The sequence below is a fragment of the Glandiceps talaboti genome, chromosome 2 (assembly GCF_964340395.1).
Source record: "Glandiceps talaboti chromosome 2, keGlaTala1.1, whole genome shotgun sequence".
In the NCBI taxonomy this organism is placed as follows: Eukaryota; Metazoa; Hemichordata; class Enteropneusta; family Spengelidae; genus Glandiceps; species Glandiceps talaboti.
Genome location: NC_135550.1, coordinates 13,877,851 through 13,896,444, shown reverse-complemented (window position 1 = coordinate 13,896,444; position 18,594 = coordinate 13,877,851). Strand labels below are relative to the sequence as shown.

At 36.5% G+C, this 18,594-nt stretch overlaps 2 protein-coding genes across 6 annotated transcripts in view; one reads left to right on the top strand and one right to left on the bottom strand.

Annotated features, from left to right (window-relative positions):
• Window positions 1-11,237, top strand: part of LOC144449936 (fasciculation and elongation protein zeta-2-like) — a 46,391-nt gene extending 35,154 nt beyond the window's left edge. The window contains exons 3-9 of one of the 5 annotated variants that reach the window (XM_078140506.1): window positions 409-555; window positions 1,489-1,597; window positions 2,629-2,643; window positions 5,216-5,463; window positions 6,444-6,516; window positions 6,670-6,735; window positions 7,066-11,237. In XM_078140506.1, the coding sequence (XP_077996632.1) occupies window positions 409-555; window positions 1,489-1,597; window positions 2,629-2,643; window positions 5,216-5,463; window positions 6,444-6,516; window positions 6,670-6,735; window positions 7,066-7,082 (675 nt within the window). In that variant the 3' untranslated portion in view covers window positions 7,083-11,237. Of the gene's footprint in view, window positions 1-408; window positions 556-1,488; window positions 1,613-2,628; window positions 2,644-5,215; window positions 5,464-6,443; window positions 6,517-6,669; window positions 6,736-7,065 lie in introns of all 5 variants that reach the window. The other 4 variants (XM_078140490.1, XM_078140516.1, XM_078140498.1 and 1 more) reach the window with 4 other exon arrangements.
• A 643-nt stretch (window positions 11,238-11,880) lies between these two features.
• Window positions 11,881-15,110, bottom strand: LOC144453619 (uncharacterized). Its single transcript, XM_078144941.1, has 2 exons — window positions 14,625-15,110; window positions 11,881-12,336 (listed from the first exon to the last, which is right to left on the bottom strand). The coding sequence occupies exons 1-2, from the start codon at window positions 15,056-15,058 to the stop codon at window positions 12,288-12,290; spliced, it is 483 nt and encodes a 160-aa protein (XP_078001067.1). The 5' UTR covers window positions 15,059-15,110; the 3' UTR covers window positions 11,881-12,287.
• Between the last annotated feature and the right edge of the window lie 3,484 nt (window positions 15,111-18,594).

The following is an 18,594-nucleotide window of genomic DNA, read 5'->3' as shown; positions in this document are numbered from 1 at the left end:
TACAATATATCTCGTTTGTAAACCCATGATGAACCATTGATGGCAAAACCATAATGTATGATTCATGCAGAGTATGAAAATGCTAAGAAAATTTAACTCCGTTTCATCATGTGAAAGACTATAAAAACAGTGGCATTCTTTATTTCTATGGATACAAAACATCTTTATGCTCAAATTCTGGTCATCATATTTTATGTCAACTCACTACGTTTAATAACTTTCCATTTTGCTTCAATTGGATGTCATCAAAAATACATAAAAGTACTTTTACCACACTACTGTAGCATACAAGGTTAAATTTTATGAGAAGCTGATGGGGGTGCAGATGTATTTGTGAAAATGGGCACAGTTTTGCTTGAAGGTGTGGAGGTGTGAATAAATATTTGATTGAACTGTATATATTTGCAGGAAAAAGGAGTGAATAACTTGGACCTTCCTGATGATGGTGAATTAGCCCAACAACTCGATATGCATTCACTCATAGTATCCAGCATCAATCAGGAACCTATGTTCACTGCAGATGAAGTTATTGAAGAAATTGATGAAATCTTCCAGGTATACCAAACTCTTCTCCTTGAACTGTCTGTCTTGTTATAATCTAGAGGTCACATTGAGGTGTCTGGTCATTGACACCTTTGGTACCTTGGTAGTTGTGAAATGAAGGATTGATATATTTGTTAACTGAGTGATGAGGGTATTATATGTATAGCCTTGTAATAGATGAAGTGTGAAAATTTGTATTGCCTTGAAATTTCTGAATTTAACCTTGTGACTGTCTAAATCTGTGTTCTAATCAGTAGTATTGTGTAAAAAATGAGTGAATAAGAATGACTCACATAAATTCTGTGGATTGAATAATCTAACAAGTTTATGTTGATAGTTTAAAATTTAACACAAACAAAAATTAATCTGTGCTTAACAAAATTAAAATGAAATTATTTGAAATTATTTATTTTAATATTATTTAAAGTTATTCAAATGGTATGAACTTGTTTTGTCGCATGTGCCTTGAGAAATTGATTGCTTCTCATGGCTAGCTTTACTTCAAGATGACATTCCACTTACCTTATATTGCCTTGTAATGGAAAAAAAGACTTGGCTGCATTACCTTCAGAAGTGAACAACAGGCAAATAAGACATGCATGTATGTCGTGAAATCTTTATTGACATATTACCATGGCAATACTCAGAAGTGAACTGCCAAGTGTTGTAGACCAGTATTGTATGTAGTGAAATATTTATTGACAAATTACCATGGCAATAGTCGATAAGTAGCTGTAGTACATAACTTGTAATGGTACTTCAACTGCCTGTATGGTAAATGTCAAGTAGGCGACATACATGGTGAAAAGTAGTCAACATGACGGAGATGATAGATTTATTGACGTAGGAGATGATTTATTGGGCTGCCAAGCATCATTTCCAACGTGACATAATTATTATATTGCTTCTTTCTCTCTTTCTCTCTCTCCTCACACACACACACAGCAATCTTCTCCTGAAGGCACACAGTCTGAAGAAGATAGATGGTCTCTTATTTCTCAAGAATTATTAAAATTACGAGAACGATCCATCACTACCAGCAGTTATGAGGAAAGTAAGAACGCCAAAGGTACATTTCATGCTTTGCTCAGCAAGCTTCTTCTATTTGGGTTTATCTGGTAGTCTCTTTTTAGTTGCTAAATGAAAATAGCTGGACTGGCAGTGGAGTTACACAGCAGTGTTGTATTAAAAGATTGAAAATAATGGTGATGATGGAATGTATTTGAAAGATGCCTGTACTTATCCATATCGGCATCAATTATAATCACACAGTACAGTTTTATCGTAGTAAATCGTGTAAAGGGCAACAGAAATGATTTTATTGATAGTCTTAGCAGCTGTATAAATCGGCCACTTTTTTCCCAGTAAAACTAGAATTGATCTCATCGAAATTATTGCTTTGATATATCAATGACGTAAGGATATTGTGGCTATATAAAGCAAAACATCTTCTTGAGCTTGTGAGTGCTGGCTTCGATATATCGTAATTGTATAAAGTTTTATTATTACCATGACGATGCATTTACACAACTAGTCATTAGAGTCAATCTCTATCAAGTGAATTACTGTCGCAAGTTAGAGGAACAGCATGCCGATATGGACAAGTAAAGCCTTGAATATTCCAACATTTACTATCTGAACACATGTATATCGCATGAACCTGTCAACATGTTGGCCTTACATTGTGTAACAACGTTATAACATGTAACCACCAACACATTGACATGACAACATCAATCATCAAAGATTTGTGCATGAAAATAGCTAGGAACACTTTGCCATTGAAACACCTCACACGAACATCAAAGTGTTGACACCTGGCATTGCCATCATTAAGTATGTCTATCAGCACCTAGTAATTACCAGTCAGCATGTCATGCAATCCATACCCTTCAGGGCCATTCTACATTCCATGTTTGTTAACCGTTCAAATTAGGTTTTTCTCTTTGCTTTACGTATCTTCATGCTTTGCATGTCAAAATCACACATCATGGTCATCATTTATCATGTATTGTATTGATGATGTTATCAAATTAAATCTACTAATGTTGTCATGTCTTCCTCTTTTTATGACGATCCATATAGTTGTGGATATACCAGGTAACATTACTAATTGCCATATCTTTCTTCAAGTGTTCTGTATTCCATTTGATTCAATCTAAATCTGTTTAGAGTCAACACAATCATTTCTACATTCATTGGAATGACACCCCCCCCCCCACAGGCATTTTTTTCCTGAGTTATGGCTCAGAATATTTCTATCAGAATACAATAAAATGACGATAATATCGTTAATATTGACGTATTAAACCAACACTATATGAAAGGGGTAAAATTACACATGTTTCTGTGATCGCACAGTTTCACTAAATGCGAAGGAAGACACAAGGTATGAAAGGCAGCTACCATTACCATACGTAAACATGAACGTTCAACCGGCCGTTGTACTGGACAAACATTTCAAAGATTTTACCTTCCATCCCTTCCTAGTTCCCAAATTTAATAATCTTCCGATAAATCGCGTCGTTGTTACAATCGGACCACGCTTACCAAAGATATCAACCGATTTCTGACGCCATGTATGTACATTTGAGCAGATAACTTTTTTCTAACTACCTATTTTGCATATTGTCCCTAGACCTTTATGTAACCAGTAACAGCAGCACATTTTATGGCCGATAGCGGCTCTCCATTTACCATGTAAACATCGATATCCAATCACGTTCTCGGAAGGTAGTTAGAAAATATTTATCTGCTCCAATTCCCCTACATGGTGTCAGAAATCGGTTGATATCTTTGGTAAGCGTGGTCCGATTGTAACAACGACGCGATTTATCGGAAGATTATTAAATTTGGGAACTAGGAAGGGATGGAAGGTAAAATCTTTGAAATGTTTGTCCAGTACAACGGCCGGTTGAACGTTCATGTTTACGTATGGTAATGGTAGCTGCCTTTCATACCTTGTGTCTTCCTTCGCATTTAGTGAAACTGCGCGATCACAGAAACATGTGTAATTTTACCCCTTTCATATAGTGTTGGTTTAGTACGTCAATATTAACGATATTATCGTCATTTTATTGTATTCTGATAGAAATATTCTGAGCCATAACTCGGGAAACAAATGCCTGTGCCCCCCCCCTACACACACACACACACACACACACACACACACACACACACACACACACACACACACACACACACAAACCCCACCACTTATTCCCTAGATGTGAACTCAGTTACGCTATGTGTGGTCATTGTCACATTGTAATGTCACATGCTGGCCCATCATTATGAAAAAACCCAGGGTACAAATTTCACAATAGTATCACAGTATCAAAATACATCTCTTCTCCAGAACTCCAAGTCATTCAACACTTAAATCCCTTAGCACTGTATTCCGTATGTATTGATTGGATATTATAAACTGTGTTTTGTAATAAGTGACATTTCAGAAATGTTATTTACCTATGATATGATGTTACGTGAGTGTAATTATAATTCCTGCAGTAGACATCCATCACAATCATGCTGAGATAATGATATGCGTTAATTACAATAGTACTGTCATCTATCTTTGTACGTTATTGTGGTTGTAACTAGTCGCATGATATATGGTAGAATTAACAATTAGGTACTCTTTATTACTCTAAATATGTCTTTGATGTATTGTCTCACATCACTCTATTTCGAGCCTGGGTAAGGTCACAGGACATTGTATGTACAGTAAACTGATAAAGTGAAATGTGCCTCAGAAATTGACTGTATACTCTTTTGCTGTTAGTAAAGTGCAACCTATTTTCGGTTAAAATTAAGAAATAAATTCAGAGGTCCCCACACAAATTTTTTGAAATAGAGATCAAAATGTTATCAAAAAAAATCGATAAAACGGGAATGCCACTCCATGAAATAATAGCAATAGATCTGGAGAGTCATTTCATGATTTTACATCACCTACAATTACTTTCGATTTCAGAGAAACATCAAGTTAATCTTGCACATTTATTGGGTATATTTGCATGCATGGGACTCGGCAGAAATATAGTATGAATGATAAAACACAATGTGCTGTGAAGAGTCTCATTTCTAAACATTTAAACATACCATTCTGATAAATTAAATAACAGGCTTTCAGTTTGGTGCAAACTATTCCTAGAGAGTGGCATCAGGTGGAGATTGATAGAAATTTTATTGATTTCAAAACCCCATGATTTAGTTCATTTATACCATTTTATCAGTGGAGCCAGCCATGATTGGGTCATTCGTTTATCCAACCTTTTCTACCAAAGCATTTCATGATTTCTCATCACATAATTTTTGCTTCGGTTGCCAAGAAATGCCATATTGAAATATCCTTCTGTTGTTCTTTCAGCAGTTCCTCATGAGTATTAGCAGACATGAATATTTATTAGATGCACACTGAATACTCATAGCTATTTTATCTGACGGAAATAAGCTCTCAAAAATCATGAATATTCAATGTGTATTTGGTGTTTATTGGCAACCAAGTGAAAGTTATATCATGTGAAATCATGAAATGACTCCGGTTTTTATGAAAATACTTGTATTTCCAGTAGTGTCATTCCCCATTAAATATATAAGCCCTACTATCAGTACTGTCTGAATGTAGTAGTATCAAGTCATAAACATGTGTTATTTTTCACTATCATAGGTCTTAAGGATCTATCTCTGCATGCATTGAATGAGTTACTGGAAGAACTTGAATCCACAGTCAAAGAATACTCTGAGGTTCTGATAGAACAACTGGCACTCCGAGATGAACTGGAATATGAAAAAGAGATCAAGAATCAATTTATATCCAACCTTATCAGTGTGCAAAACAAACTTAAAGCCAGAAATCCCAAGGGCAAGAAGGGAGTGCCCAAGAAGAAACTCAAAAATGGCTCTGACGGAAGTACGGTAAGACATGGCAATGACCACCAGTACTAGCTGGTTTTGCTGTTCTGTAGTAGTAGTACATACATTGTGTTTGCAGAAAACATGATGATATGACCCCACAAATGATGACATATTTTATGTACGGTCATCATCATCATGTTTATGATTACATGTGAATTAACACAACATAACCGTACGTAACATGTGATGTTTTGTTTTCATATATCCTGATAGCAGTGTTATGACTTAGGTATGATAATTTTGGTATATGAGATTGAGAAAGTTTTGTGTATATGTGGGCGTCATTTTGAAAAGTGTATTTTGTATAAAGCATGGCGAACAGCTTACCACTTTTAACAATACATTGTTGTATTGCCCTAATGAGTTCTTACTGGCGCATACTGTTATAAGTAATATGACAGAACCTCATGACATGCAAGTGCAAGTCTGACATACTCAGGGGTATTTGCACGAGTGCTTGCAGAATTCTCTGTGGCCATACTTTCTTGAGCGTAGTGAGTGAAAGTATAGCAGACAACACTGCAAGTATGAATGCAAATACCCCTGAGTACCCCCAAACTGGCATTCACACAGCGTAGAGTTCTGTTAGTATTACATATGTTTGTCCGAAACAATAAATTTCCATTAACATGATACTGTACAATCACACTCTTTCGTGTACAACATATGATTGCACATTCATTGGCATATCATTTGCATGCAGGTGTGCAATAATGTTTTCGGTATTGCACTGCCTTGCAACTACCACAAGTATGTATGTGTACCAGTGCAAGTAACATATGTAATAATAAGTTATTCATTTTAGCACATCTTAACAGGTTGTGTAGTGCTCTTGTCATAGTAACACATTCATTTGTCTGTATCTTAAGTACTAAATTTGAAGTTAAACCAATGTGTGTAGACTTGTCCTAAATTCTGTCATGTACGAGGTTCACATGTGAGGATTGCAAAGATCTTATCATGGTCTGTTTATCTTTCAGTTTCTGACAACAGTTATACCTTACCATAAGAATGGTCCACCAAGTGTCCAAACGTTACTTATCCTGAATAAGAGTAAGTCATTTACGTCAAATCGGCTACTTCTTCTTTTTTTTGTTCCGTTTTGTGAAATGAAGACTTTTTGCATAGATGGTCTAGTTGCACTACTATAGTTTTATCACCGTCTTTATTTATTAACTTTGATTTATTTTAATTTTAATTTTTTAGTTTTGAGAGCCATGGATGAGGACAGTTCCCAAGTGCCTGGCTTATTAACAGACTATATTCTCAAAGGTAAGCCAACACTTCCTCTATCTGTCCCCCCACAGCTGGTAAATATGCTGTATGGTGACTTCACTTTTATTTTCGTTTCCTATGTTGCCTGATCACATTTTTTGCTTTTTTTGAGCTTCTACATCATGAGGTATAGTTATTAGGTCTCTGGAAGTACATGTTGATTTACAAGATTCAAGAAATGTGGGGTGTCAATCAGGGTCATGAGAAACTGTTACGTAGATAGGGCCACACTAGTGAAGGAATTTCTCTTTTCCTTTTTACGATGAAGGAGCGGTGGGCAATACTGTGTTTTTTTAATTCCTTTTTTGGTCTCTTGTTTCTTTCCAGTGTTAGTCCCAACATAGACCAGCTTAATTTCTCCACAACCATCTGCATGGAGTGGTTCATCGGTTGGTTGGTTGGTTGGTGATAAATGCAGTTAAGTGCTCACCAAGACACTTGACTGAACAAAAGTGAAGAAAGGAGATGCAGATCAGTTTTCTCAATACTTCCTCACAGACACACACAAACACACAGACAGACACACACACACACACACACACACAGAGTTCTCTTTTTTGCAGTAGTAAAAATTGTATGTCACATTTTATCTTCACAAGTCTGTGTTGCAAACTGACACTTGTTGTATGTCCAAGTGTAGTATTGTCAAAAACATGTGACCGCCAAGTAAGATACTTACGTAAGTGTACTCACTGTAATGCATTTCCAAGAGGAGTGCAACTGTTATAGCATTAGAAACCACATAGCGACTCAAGAGGAATAGTTCAGGACAGTACCCCAGCTTACACACAAATTTTAAAAACTTTCTATTAAATCAAACCCAGTGCAATGTTATACTTAACCTAGTTTCAACTAACATATGCTGCAAAATGGAAAGTTTTTTGAGGTAACGCATAGTAATAGTGAACGTAGTTTGGTTTTGAGAATGAGACCAAAGCTGAGATTGTATATTTAAGAAGGGTTTAGACCCACTAACTGATGGGTCTTTGGGGGGGAAACACACATCAGTATAGTCTGTCCTGAGCTGTCCTTCATTTTTCAAAAAAAAAAAATCTAGTATTTATGATGTAAATTATCCATATTTAATTCTGTCCTTTTTAAGTCTGAATATAATGTAAAAGTGCAATGAATTCACTGTGTACTACGTGGTGGAAATGAATTTATTTCCACGCTTTGTTGAAAGTACTTGAACTTGAATTGTTTTTTGGGTATGTAAATAGTCATTATATTCCGGTGTTGTAACCTTCAATGTATACATCTAATCAACATAGTGGGTCCCCTATGAGCAGAGTACGTGTCTGACACATACAAGCCCATCCCCCATTTCATTAATCTGTCAAGTGAGGGCGCTCTTTTATACATACTTATACATACTAAGTATCTCTCCTTAGATAAAAAGTGGTCTTTTATTGTGTCAGGCAACCCACCACAAATTTTGTTATCAAATTATAATTGAGAAAATATTTTGTATTCTGTAACAGGGTTTTCTTTTTCAGTCTTGTCTTTTATTCATAACACCTTCCTGTGTTTTTTATTTTATTTTTTACAGAGCAGTTGATTTTTATTGAGTACTCATTGTTCTCTTCATTTTGAAGTTGTGAATTTTGTTTCACTGGCAGGTCCAAGTTTTTTTTTCCTTTCTGATTTTGTGCTTAATCATAATTTTTTTTTTTGAAACTGAAAGTAGCAGGGATTGAAGTTAACCTTTTATTGTTGTTACATTATTTTTGTACATAAACACAAAAAAAAGAATGACTTTGTTAAATGTAGAATTCTCTAAATTGAAATAATGGTAGATGTATAGGTATTTGCATGTCAATAATCTTAGCCCCCCCAGTAAGTGGGATTAGCTCACTCTAATTTTAAAGAAAGAGAAAACAATTATTGGGAAATTACACCATGCATCGTATAGTTAGTGTGGCAGATGTCATCACACTTGACCAAAAATACTTCAAAATTTGAACCGTACTATGCTTAGATTTAGAATAATAATATACTTGCCAAATGCTCACATCAGAAACGAGTCGCCGACAGTTCTTAGATTTTAACATAAAAATGCAAATTATTAACAAAATGCTCTGTAGTACAGAGTCCTTTAACAAGCCACTGTAGAAGTACTGACCTTGAACTTTGAACTTTGACCCAAAGCCCAAGACAAAAAAAAAGACACTTTTTTTTTTACAGCACTGCCACTTAGCATAGTAATTTTGAGACTTAATATCATTATCCAACTCAGTAGAGAGAGAAATTTTTCAAACTGGCTTTCCTGGTGCAATGTGCTTTTTTTTCTGTGATATACAATGTTCAGATTTATTGTTCAAGTTTATTATCCATAATTGAGAATGTTTATTGTAGTGAAAAGACAAGACAACTATAAGATTTTATCAAAATAAAAAAAACGAAAGGTTTATTTCTCAAGCAACCATGACAAGCCAAAGAGGAGTGCTTCCAGTGTTAATTTTTGCTGTGATATTCTAGCTGGTTTACAGACCACTATGGTAGACACTAAACTAAACACTTATTAGAAGCTCACCACTTTGTGTGAAATAACACCACTAAATGCCATTGGCTGTGGTTTCTCTGTGTACTTTGTTTCAAGATGAGGTAGTTGTTGACAGGTGTGAAGTTCATAGTACAGGGAGTATTAATGTGACAGGGTCTGTTACAGAGGTGCAGACAGGCAGTAATAAAGAATTGTAATGACTGCCAGGAGAATTCTATCTGTTTTTGCTATCTCAGTCTGTTAGCACAGTTGTCACAAAATGTATAACAAGGGTAAAGCTACAACCCTCACAGCAATCAAACTACTTAACTAACAGAAGTTTTGAACTCAGACCTTTTAACTTCCTTGTAATTTTCACAGTTGGTAGGAATGATAGGTCTGGGCATTGTAATGGTCTGGGATAGATGGATAGATTTAGGCCTAGCAGTCATGTCTAGACTGAGATATTGGTTGGTGTGTACTCCACTTCGTCACATGGGTTGTACTGAGTGATTGAAGGAGTGAATATCAACACATTTTTTCGGTCTAAGTCTAAATTTGTATGAATGAGTAACAACAAGAAACACACTGATTTTGTAAGATTAAGATCTCAAGTTGAAGAGTGTCAGCATAGGGTAGACCGATGTAACTTTTCCATCACCCATCCTCTTTGTAATGTTTCAGACCTCAGTGATGTGAAATCAATATTTTACAGCCCCATAGTTATGTGTATTTGGAAAAATCTGATGTCATTTCTATGGAAACAGTATGAAATTGTCAGGTTTTCAGAGAGAAAGCTATTATGAAGTACTCAACCAATGGCCACATGGATTGGCAACATGCAATGACATAGAATGAACTACCTTGAGCATAGAGAAAAGTAACAAACAACAAAACTCACTTTATCCTAGCTGTATTTTGTTAAACACTTTGTAGTCTAGGACACACATGGTCAATGAGAGTGTAGACACGATGTGAAAATCAGTACATACTTAAATTTAAACAAATCACACCTCTCAACCACTCTCATATTGAAGAAATACCAATGTTTTGACAAAGAATTGCATGTTTTTGAAATAAAGAAACCAAGCACATTATTTTACTTAGTTATGTATCTGAGGAGTTTTAAACCCAGATGCTATGATTGTCTGACTCATTGTACAGCGTACATTCTACAGCTAGTATATGCTTTGATAAAATAGATAGCTTGTCTCTCATGTATGCAGGGAGGCAGTGGATCAAACCCAGTGAACAGTAATCAGACGAGTACCGTACTTGGGCAAAAAAGATGAGAACTGACGAGTATAATATTGAAGTCTCTTTCAACTTTTTGGCATGTTTTGGGTTAGAAAATGTTGAATTTAGGATTATCAATGCATTTTGATAATTTGAGAAATTGAAATGTATCAATGCATTTCGATAATTTGAGAATCGAAATGTATCAATGCATTTCGATAATTTGAGAATTGAAATGTATCAGTGCATTTCGATAATTTGAGAATTGAAATGTATCAATGCATTTCGATAATTTGAGAATTGAAATGTATCAATGCATTTCGATAATTTGAGAATTGAAATGTATCATTGCATTTTAATAGTTTGAGAATTGAAATGTATCCATAGAGCAGCTGTGTAAAGTAATGTAAAGTTTTGTTGGAGATGAAATCTATCTGGTAATATACAAAGCAGGAGATTAACCTGTGTTAAAAGAGAATTTCCAGTACTTTATCTTGTTTGCAGACACCAGGATTTTGATGAATTGAAGGCAGTCATGTAGAGTACGCCACTATAGCAGTTAAAAAGTGGAAACACATGCAGAGCTCATATCACTGTTGGCAATGTTGTTAGTAAATCAAGAATTTGTAGTTAACTGTGTACATAGTTGTCAGCCTATTTCCTAGGAGCCTACACCTTTATTGTCCACACTCTTCATGCCAGCCAAGTCTGAGGTAACTCGGCATCAGATCAAGTTCTATGTATTATTTAATGTATGAACTATTAAATAAAAAGTTTGTAATGTGTAAACATTTCATGTGTTTTTGTCTTTTTTAATATCTTTGTTTTCAACAGTTTTCTTACTCATGTTTTATCATAGACATTCCCCTCTTAACGTCAATGGTTTTGTAAAACCGATGAGTTTGAAATTTAAAACTATAAGTTAGTTCCACACAGCATTTTTGCAAAACATTTATGAAGAATCTTTTTAAATAATTAAATGCCCTGTTTTCATGTTTGCTCTCCATTGATGAAATGTGACAGATAAATTCAGTTGTAATTTCATCATCTTTTGCCATTTTCACCAGTATTTCATTTAAATGGGCTGCATTGAAAAATAGAACCATTACAGAAATGGTGCCACAGTGGGGAAAAGAGGGATGAGAAAAACGAATAGAGAATGTCACTGAGCAAATGAAAACTCGCCACTGAGGGCGCCATTTCTACTGCCTTGGTTGGTTGTCGTCAATATTGACTTATGTGGTGTGTGTTTGTGTGACAGCGTGCGTTCAACTGTTCAATAATACAAGCTTCGAGAACGTGGTTTATTGATACATACGTACGAACGACGTTTAAGGTAAAACGTTACTTTATTAAAGCTGAACATCAACATAAAAGTCAAAATGCATGCGTTTACCATTATAAATGAAAACGGATTGTGATCACTGAATGGGAAAGAAGATTTTTAGAATATCAACAATAACACGTATCAAGGTTGATACATAATATATGATAAAAAAAACTATATAAAAACAACTTTGACTGTTACATGCTATAGTTATTTATGCTTAACATTTATTGGTGGTATAAACTGCTTAAAAATTCAAAAACACTCAAAATTTCAGACTTGGAAACTAAGCATCATTCAGTTGGACGGATGTAATAATACTGTGTCAATGGATACAAAACAGATTTTTGTTCGTTGTGCAAAACTGGCAGTTTTTATTCAGTTCTGAGCAGTCTTTAATAACCCATCTGCGAGAAGCACCACGTGATTGGTCTCCAAGCTCTGTAAATAAAGCATCTCTCCCCGGCCCTCGAAACCTCCCTGATTCTAACTTGTACAGCGCCCTCAGTGAAGTTTGAAGAGTCGATTTGTTGCGTGCATGTCGTCTACGTACCTGTAAAAAAAAGATAAAAATGCAACGAACATCAATCAACCTGTTGACATTAAAACTGGGACAGGTAGGACTGTACAACACGAGATGACATACAGACATATTTCACACACTCGGTACAACCGCTGTTTAATAATCAACAAAACTCACAGAACAATTTCAGAGCTCTATTCCAAGATGTTATTTCGAGACTATACATCTAGTAAACCATAGACCTGATGCTGCTGCTATAATATAAACGTTAATAGTAGCTTGTATTCCATGCAATGAAATTTCCTAAGGAAGTGTATGACATTTTATTTTTGTCCACCATTGTTTCTCTCTTTCCAGTCGAGTATTTAACACCTCGGTGCAGTGTATATTTACTTCTAAGAGTTTATCCATCAATTATATTTTCCATGTCTATCCAAGTGGCACTTTTGAGTTTGTGTTTCAAGTTTTATATCAAACAGTTTTATTTACAAACAGGTGCTGTGCAAAATGAACGGTCTATGTGTTTGCTATCATCATGATATCCAGGCCAGTCAAACTCTGATTTCAAAAAAATGAAAATAAGCATTTGACATTAATATTGGTAATAACAAGATGGAGAGTTGAGAACAACACACTTGAACACGCCCTCTAATCAACATGCAGTCGCGATTAAAATCGATGAGTAAGTTCGTTCAGCTACAAAACTAACGGTGAAGCAACTCTTTTACATGGGATATGAAGTTACAGGGTCACATTTACGTACAACTTGTATTCAAATGTAGGCTTTTAAATTTAATATTGTATAACCTTATTTTCTAAAACCTTTCTTTCGTCGACTATCGACACCTGACTAGTACTCAGGTAGTCGTGTTTCCACGGATTGATTTAATTTCTGAATACGGTATTCTTCCCGGGTAATCTCACGAAGCAGAAATATGCGAGTACAGGTTACCACGATGTTTCAAAATGTAAATCACTTTGTTTTATGTAATTACTAATACGAGTTCAGAAACACCTGCAACACACGAGACACTTTGACAAATGTGTATCCGAAAAATTCATATTAAATGTACATGAAAATTTTAATATGTCGTCCATGTGTATAAGAATATGTACGTGTGTTGAGTCCGTGACAACGGTTCTGAGTACGTTCCAATCTAAAACAATTTTTAGAACAGATAGTTAAGGTTTTGCCTGTACTCAAACAATACATAATGAGAAACAGCAATTTGATATTTCTCATTCCTTTCACTGTAAATATACATGTATCGTCGCGTATGAATGTCAATGAGCTATGTCAGAAATTCCCATAATTGCGCCCCCACGATGGCAATTTAATCATTAATGTTAATTTCAATGGCGTTTCTTATAGCTACGGAGATGTGACAAATGGATGCGGTATAGTCCGGTGATTGTGAGCCATTTCAACAAAGTAAGCTTTTATCGGGGAATTATTGATCCGTACATTAAACTAGCAAATCGCTGGCGATAGACCTTCTCACCCCGGTCGCCGTGAATACCAGTTCGGTTTCATTATTACCCGGGTTCGAAGTACTGTACATTGTAAACATAGTCACTACAGGTTGCTTGGTTCGAAAAGCTCGTTGATTTTGGCAATGTCTCGGTTGCTACGTTTTACAACCATAGGATGTTTGATAAGGGGGTTGTGATGTGTTTACCCTGTTGTCTGCTGTTATTGTAGTAATGAGTGATAAGCGACCACACTGAACTTGTATTGCCCCTTCATGTCATACATTTAGCTTATACATCCCTTTCGTAAACACAACCTAAAATAGAGAAATTTGTCCCTGGCTGGATCAAACAACAACGTGCCATTTGTCATCGCACCCTTTTATTCCAATGAATATCACTTATATGTATAGTTATACTGGTTATTGTATCGACTGCCAGCAGTTGTGTTGTCAGACATTGTAAACACACTTTCAATCGTACAATGGGTTGTAAAGCGTCCCATAGGCTAGGGAAAATGTCGATCCAACAGGTGGTTCTTACAAACGTGTGTTACGTATTATTACGGAACAGAATGGTACAAGAAAACAGCTACAAGACAGCCAAAAAATAGGCATCCGAACGGTGTTTTCTTTTCAATTTGTGGAGTAACTTGCCTCATATTATATCCTTCATCCAATGTTTGTTATATTATGTAACCGTTATTGATAGCGTTTCGCTATGTTTATAATGGACAAAGTCTACGAGTGAAGTAGACAAGCATGAAATAAATGTCGATTCGTTTGGAAAGACAATTCTTAATACTTTATAAACAAGATGTTTCTAAAATACATCTCTAGTTTCCCTACCTTGTCATGGGACTATTTATGTGCGGAAATCTAGATTGTTGTCTTGAGATCAAACGAGGTGGATCCGTTATCCCTGTTCCCCAGTTCGGGGGACCGTGACGATATGGTCTTCCTCGGGAAGGGAGGACTTGTCGAAGAGTGGACCATTCCTCGGCCCGTGTACTTGGCTGTGAAGCATATATTTCCTTCTCCTCGAACCCACGGTCAATCATTCCCAAAGATGGCTCTCCGAGTGGGACCCAGCTTGGATTTGCTTGCGGCATTCCACTCGAAGACATTAACTTATGTCGCGGAACAGGTGCCGTGCTTCGCAGATCAGTCGGAATATATCTCTTAGACACCCAAACGGTTTGAAACTCGCCGCTGTCAGGCTCCTGGTATCTGCTGTACAGGTATTTGTACGCTCCAAATGCGCCAAAACTTTGAGCAGCCATGTTTCACTGTTCACTTGTCCGGGCCGACTCCACCAGACGTGAACATAACAGAACAAATTATCATACGTTCGACGGTGAATGCCGGTTGCTGGACGCGTAACCAACGAAGTGACGTCACGATATTGTGGCGCATGACAATCAATACCTTATCGAGTGTACACTAAAATACAATGGAACAATTCATGCCATCACTTATAGAATCCACTCAATGGTTTCATTTCCCACTAAAGTTGAAAAGATTGAACAGAAATAAACAGTTATTCAGTGACCTCTGTAATCATATATACATCACTTCATTACACACTAGGGAATTCACCTTTCTACGGTGACTTTTGTAGCCATAAATCACAAACTATAAAAACCGTCGCTCAAACATGTAGCTTGAGAAAAGGGAGCCGAGGGGTGGTATTGGTTTTTAATACATATCCATATGTGTACACACACACACACACACACACACACACACACACACACACACACATACACACACACACACACACACACAATTTGAAATGAATAACAGATTCGAAACATTTGAAGATTATGAGACAAAAAAATCTCCCAAGGGAGTGGTGCCAGTACAAGGTCCTACTTTAAATCCTCCACGTTGTTGAAATGTGTACAAGTTGACTGGTAGTGTATAAAAAAATTAAGTACAGAATCACACCCCCCCCCCCCCCATCCCCACCGCCACCATGTTATCTTCAATGAATAGATTGTGGCTGTCTGATCGAAAAATAATACTCCAGTTACAAACTAGTACGACTTGGGTTTCCTCTGACATTGATGAAATCTGTACTGACAGATGATGACGCGCCAACGAAAAGTAGAAATTGCTGTTTGTATACTTCATGGTTCAAAGTGGGTTCATTGATCACTGTAAATACCTTTACTTTGAACTTACACACACACACACACACACACACACACACACACACACACACACACACACGCATACGCACACGCACACGCACGCACGCACACACGCACGCACGCACGCACGCACACATACACATACGTACATACGTACATACGTACGTACGTACATACATACATACATACATACATACATACATACATACATACATACATACATACATACATACATACATACATACATACATACATACATACATACATACATACATACATACAAACTTTGACATCAGAACAATAATTTTTCGGGGGGCTAGTAGTCAGTTCGGATGACCGATCAATTCGGATATTCGACTTCGGATAATCGACGTTTTACTGGACACTGAAAATTTAAACACTTCGGATTTACGACAGTGTATATGGACATTTTCATATATGGATGGGGGACAAGCTATAATAAGCAGTTTGAGATTATCTTTAGTAGTAGATTTTAAAGAATGTCTGAAGAGATTTTGACCATGGTAACAATATGAAAAAGTCTTTTAATGAAACAAAGCTGACACCTGGGTTGGCTTGTCTTATATGATCTGATTGTGGACAATTCAGTGTTACATGAGCCTCACTTTGTACCTCGCCACAACTACAAATACGTGCTTCACGTGGTGTAATTGGTCGAGTCCATCGGCCGGTCTCAATAGCAAGATTATGCGAAGAGGTACGAAGTCGCGTAAAGTCAATTCGTTGATGTTCTGATAATGTAGATAAACGGTCCGTATATACATTATGAATCAGCAAGTCCGGATTAATCTCTGTTCTGTATGATACAAACTTTGAGCCAGCTTCTAACTGTACACGCGATTTAATGTCTATCATATGGTCTCTATCACTTTCTTTACAGACTTTATCTAGATACAGGAAAGATTCAGTTTTCGCTGATTTACATAGCATCCACACCGTCACACGTGATAAAAACGCTCCTGTACAAGTTTACTGATGAATTTTTTCTGCGTCGACCGAATACGCTGTTTCAATGTAGGTAGTCCTATCTCAAGTAAGCATATATAATTCGGTGATGATTTACGCACACCTGGCATGGCTTTGATCGCGGTAATGTACATATTTTCTGCCAGGAGGTATCCATTATAAAGCCACGTCTCACAGCTGTATAATATCGCTGACAACAACGCGGCCTCAAGAACCTTTTTCTTTATCCACAATGGAAAATCAATGAAAGGCGAGGCATTTCCACAGGTGACATTGCTTAGATCTGCATTGTTCATCAACAGCAGTAGCAACTTTTCCGTCTTGTGTGAAAGTGGCGCCCAAATAAACATACGAGTCGCAATTTTGAATTTTCAGGTCACCGATTGTCATGGCAACCTTATCTGCACCCGATCCATTTATCACCATAAACATTGTCTTTCCTTGATTTATAACCATTCCTGAACGATTACAGAATTCAGCTAATATAGTCGCCTTCCTGATGCATATCTCTCTAGTAGTGGAAAGAAGTATAGTATCATTCATAAGGAGGAGAGAGTGAAGCCATTGTAGGTACCCATCATTTCCGCACTTGGCCTTCAAATCACGAATTATGTTATTTACATAGAAGAAAGCAACTGGTAGGCGAGCCTAAAATGCAAATGTGTCCCAGCTTGTTCACAATCCGGTGTAAACCACTTTAATTTCTAATCGTCGATATAAAATCACATCATAAAGTTTAGCCATACATACATACATACATACATACATACATACATACATAATTCACAGGTTGTTGGCTAGTCATGCTATTTTCTGACTATTTGACATGTTGTTTGACCTTTTTACTTCGTACCTTTCAAAAACAAGTTATAAAGGAGTTAACTGACCTTTATAATAAACGGTGACGGGGAGTTATACATAAGCTATGTATGATATTGCCCTTCGTACTTCATGTGTTTTATAGATTTTTTTTAATGAGCTTCTTTCGTTGTCTTCATAGAAGAAGTTTTAAAACAGTTGTAACTCATCGGTAGCCTAAGCACTTGTCTTGGCGTCTAACAATTATAACCCTAACTTATTTCAATCACTGTGACCCACTGCTTCGGTCAGCAGTGAAGTTGTGTTAACCCCGTTTACGTGTCCAATCATTGAGTTATTATACTTCCGGTAGGTTAACCTTTTTAAGTTTTCCTTTCCGTACGTCCTCGGGAATGACTACAGTATCCATGGATTGGATTGTTACTTTTAGGTCTGACGGTAATCCACCTTGTCGTGAAATACTTGATTTTAATACATGTACTATCTAATATGTTTAGACGAAGGAGAACGGTCACCAGAGTCACTAAAATCATAATTGTTGCTTCAGTGTGCATGGTGGTATTCTTATTTAAAGAAGGTAAGTTTATACATAGACCCTACACGAAAATAGACCCTACACGTTTCGTCTATGGTTTCTGATTGTTATCTTATCATTTAGATTCCTGTCTACTGTGTTATAGGTTAGAATATCACTAGTCAGCCGGTAGTGGAATATTAAGAAAAACGCCCTCGGTTTCAATTACCTTTTAAAGTGGGCATAAGCTGAGTTTATATGCGTTTGGGATGTAATATATTCTGCGGATTAAAAGGTACTCACAGATTTCCACTCACACTTGCTCAAACCTGGTATTAGGATA

Bases quoted from the DNA above. Each gene is read 5' to 3' on its own strand.
- LOC144453619 (XM_078144941.1), bottom strand. From the start codon at position 15,058: ATGGCTGCTCAAAGTTTTGGCGCATTTGGAGCGTACAAATACCTGTAC. The intron at 12,337-14,624 runs GTAGGGAAACTA...TTTTTTTTACAG, and splicing joins ATAAATAGTCCCATGACAAG to GTACGTAGACGACATGCACG.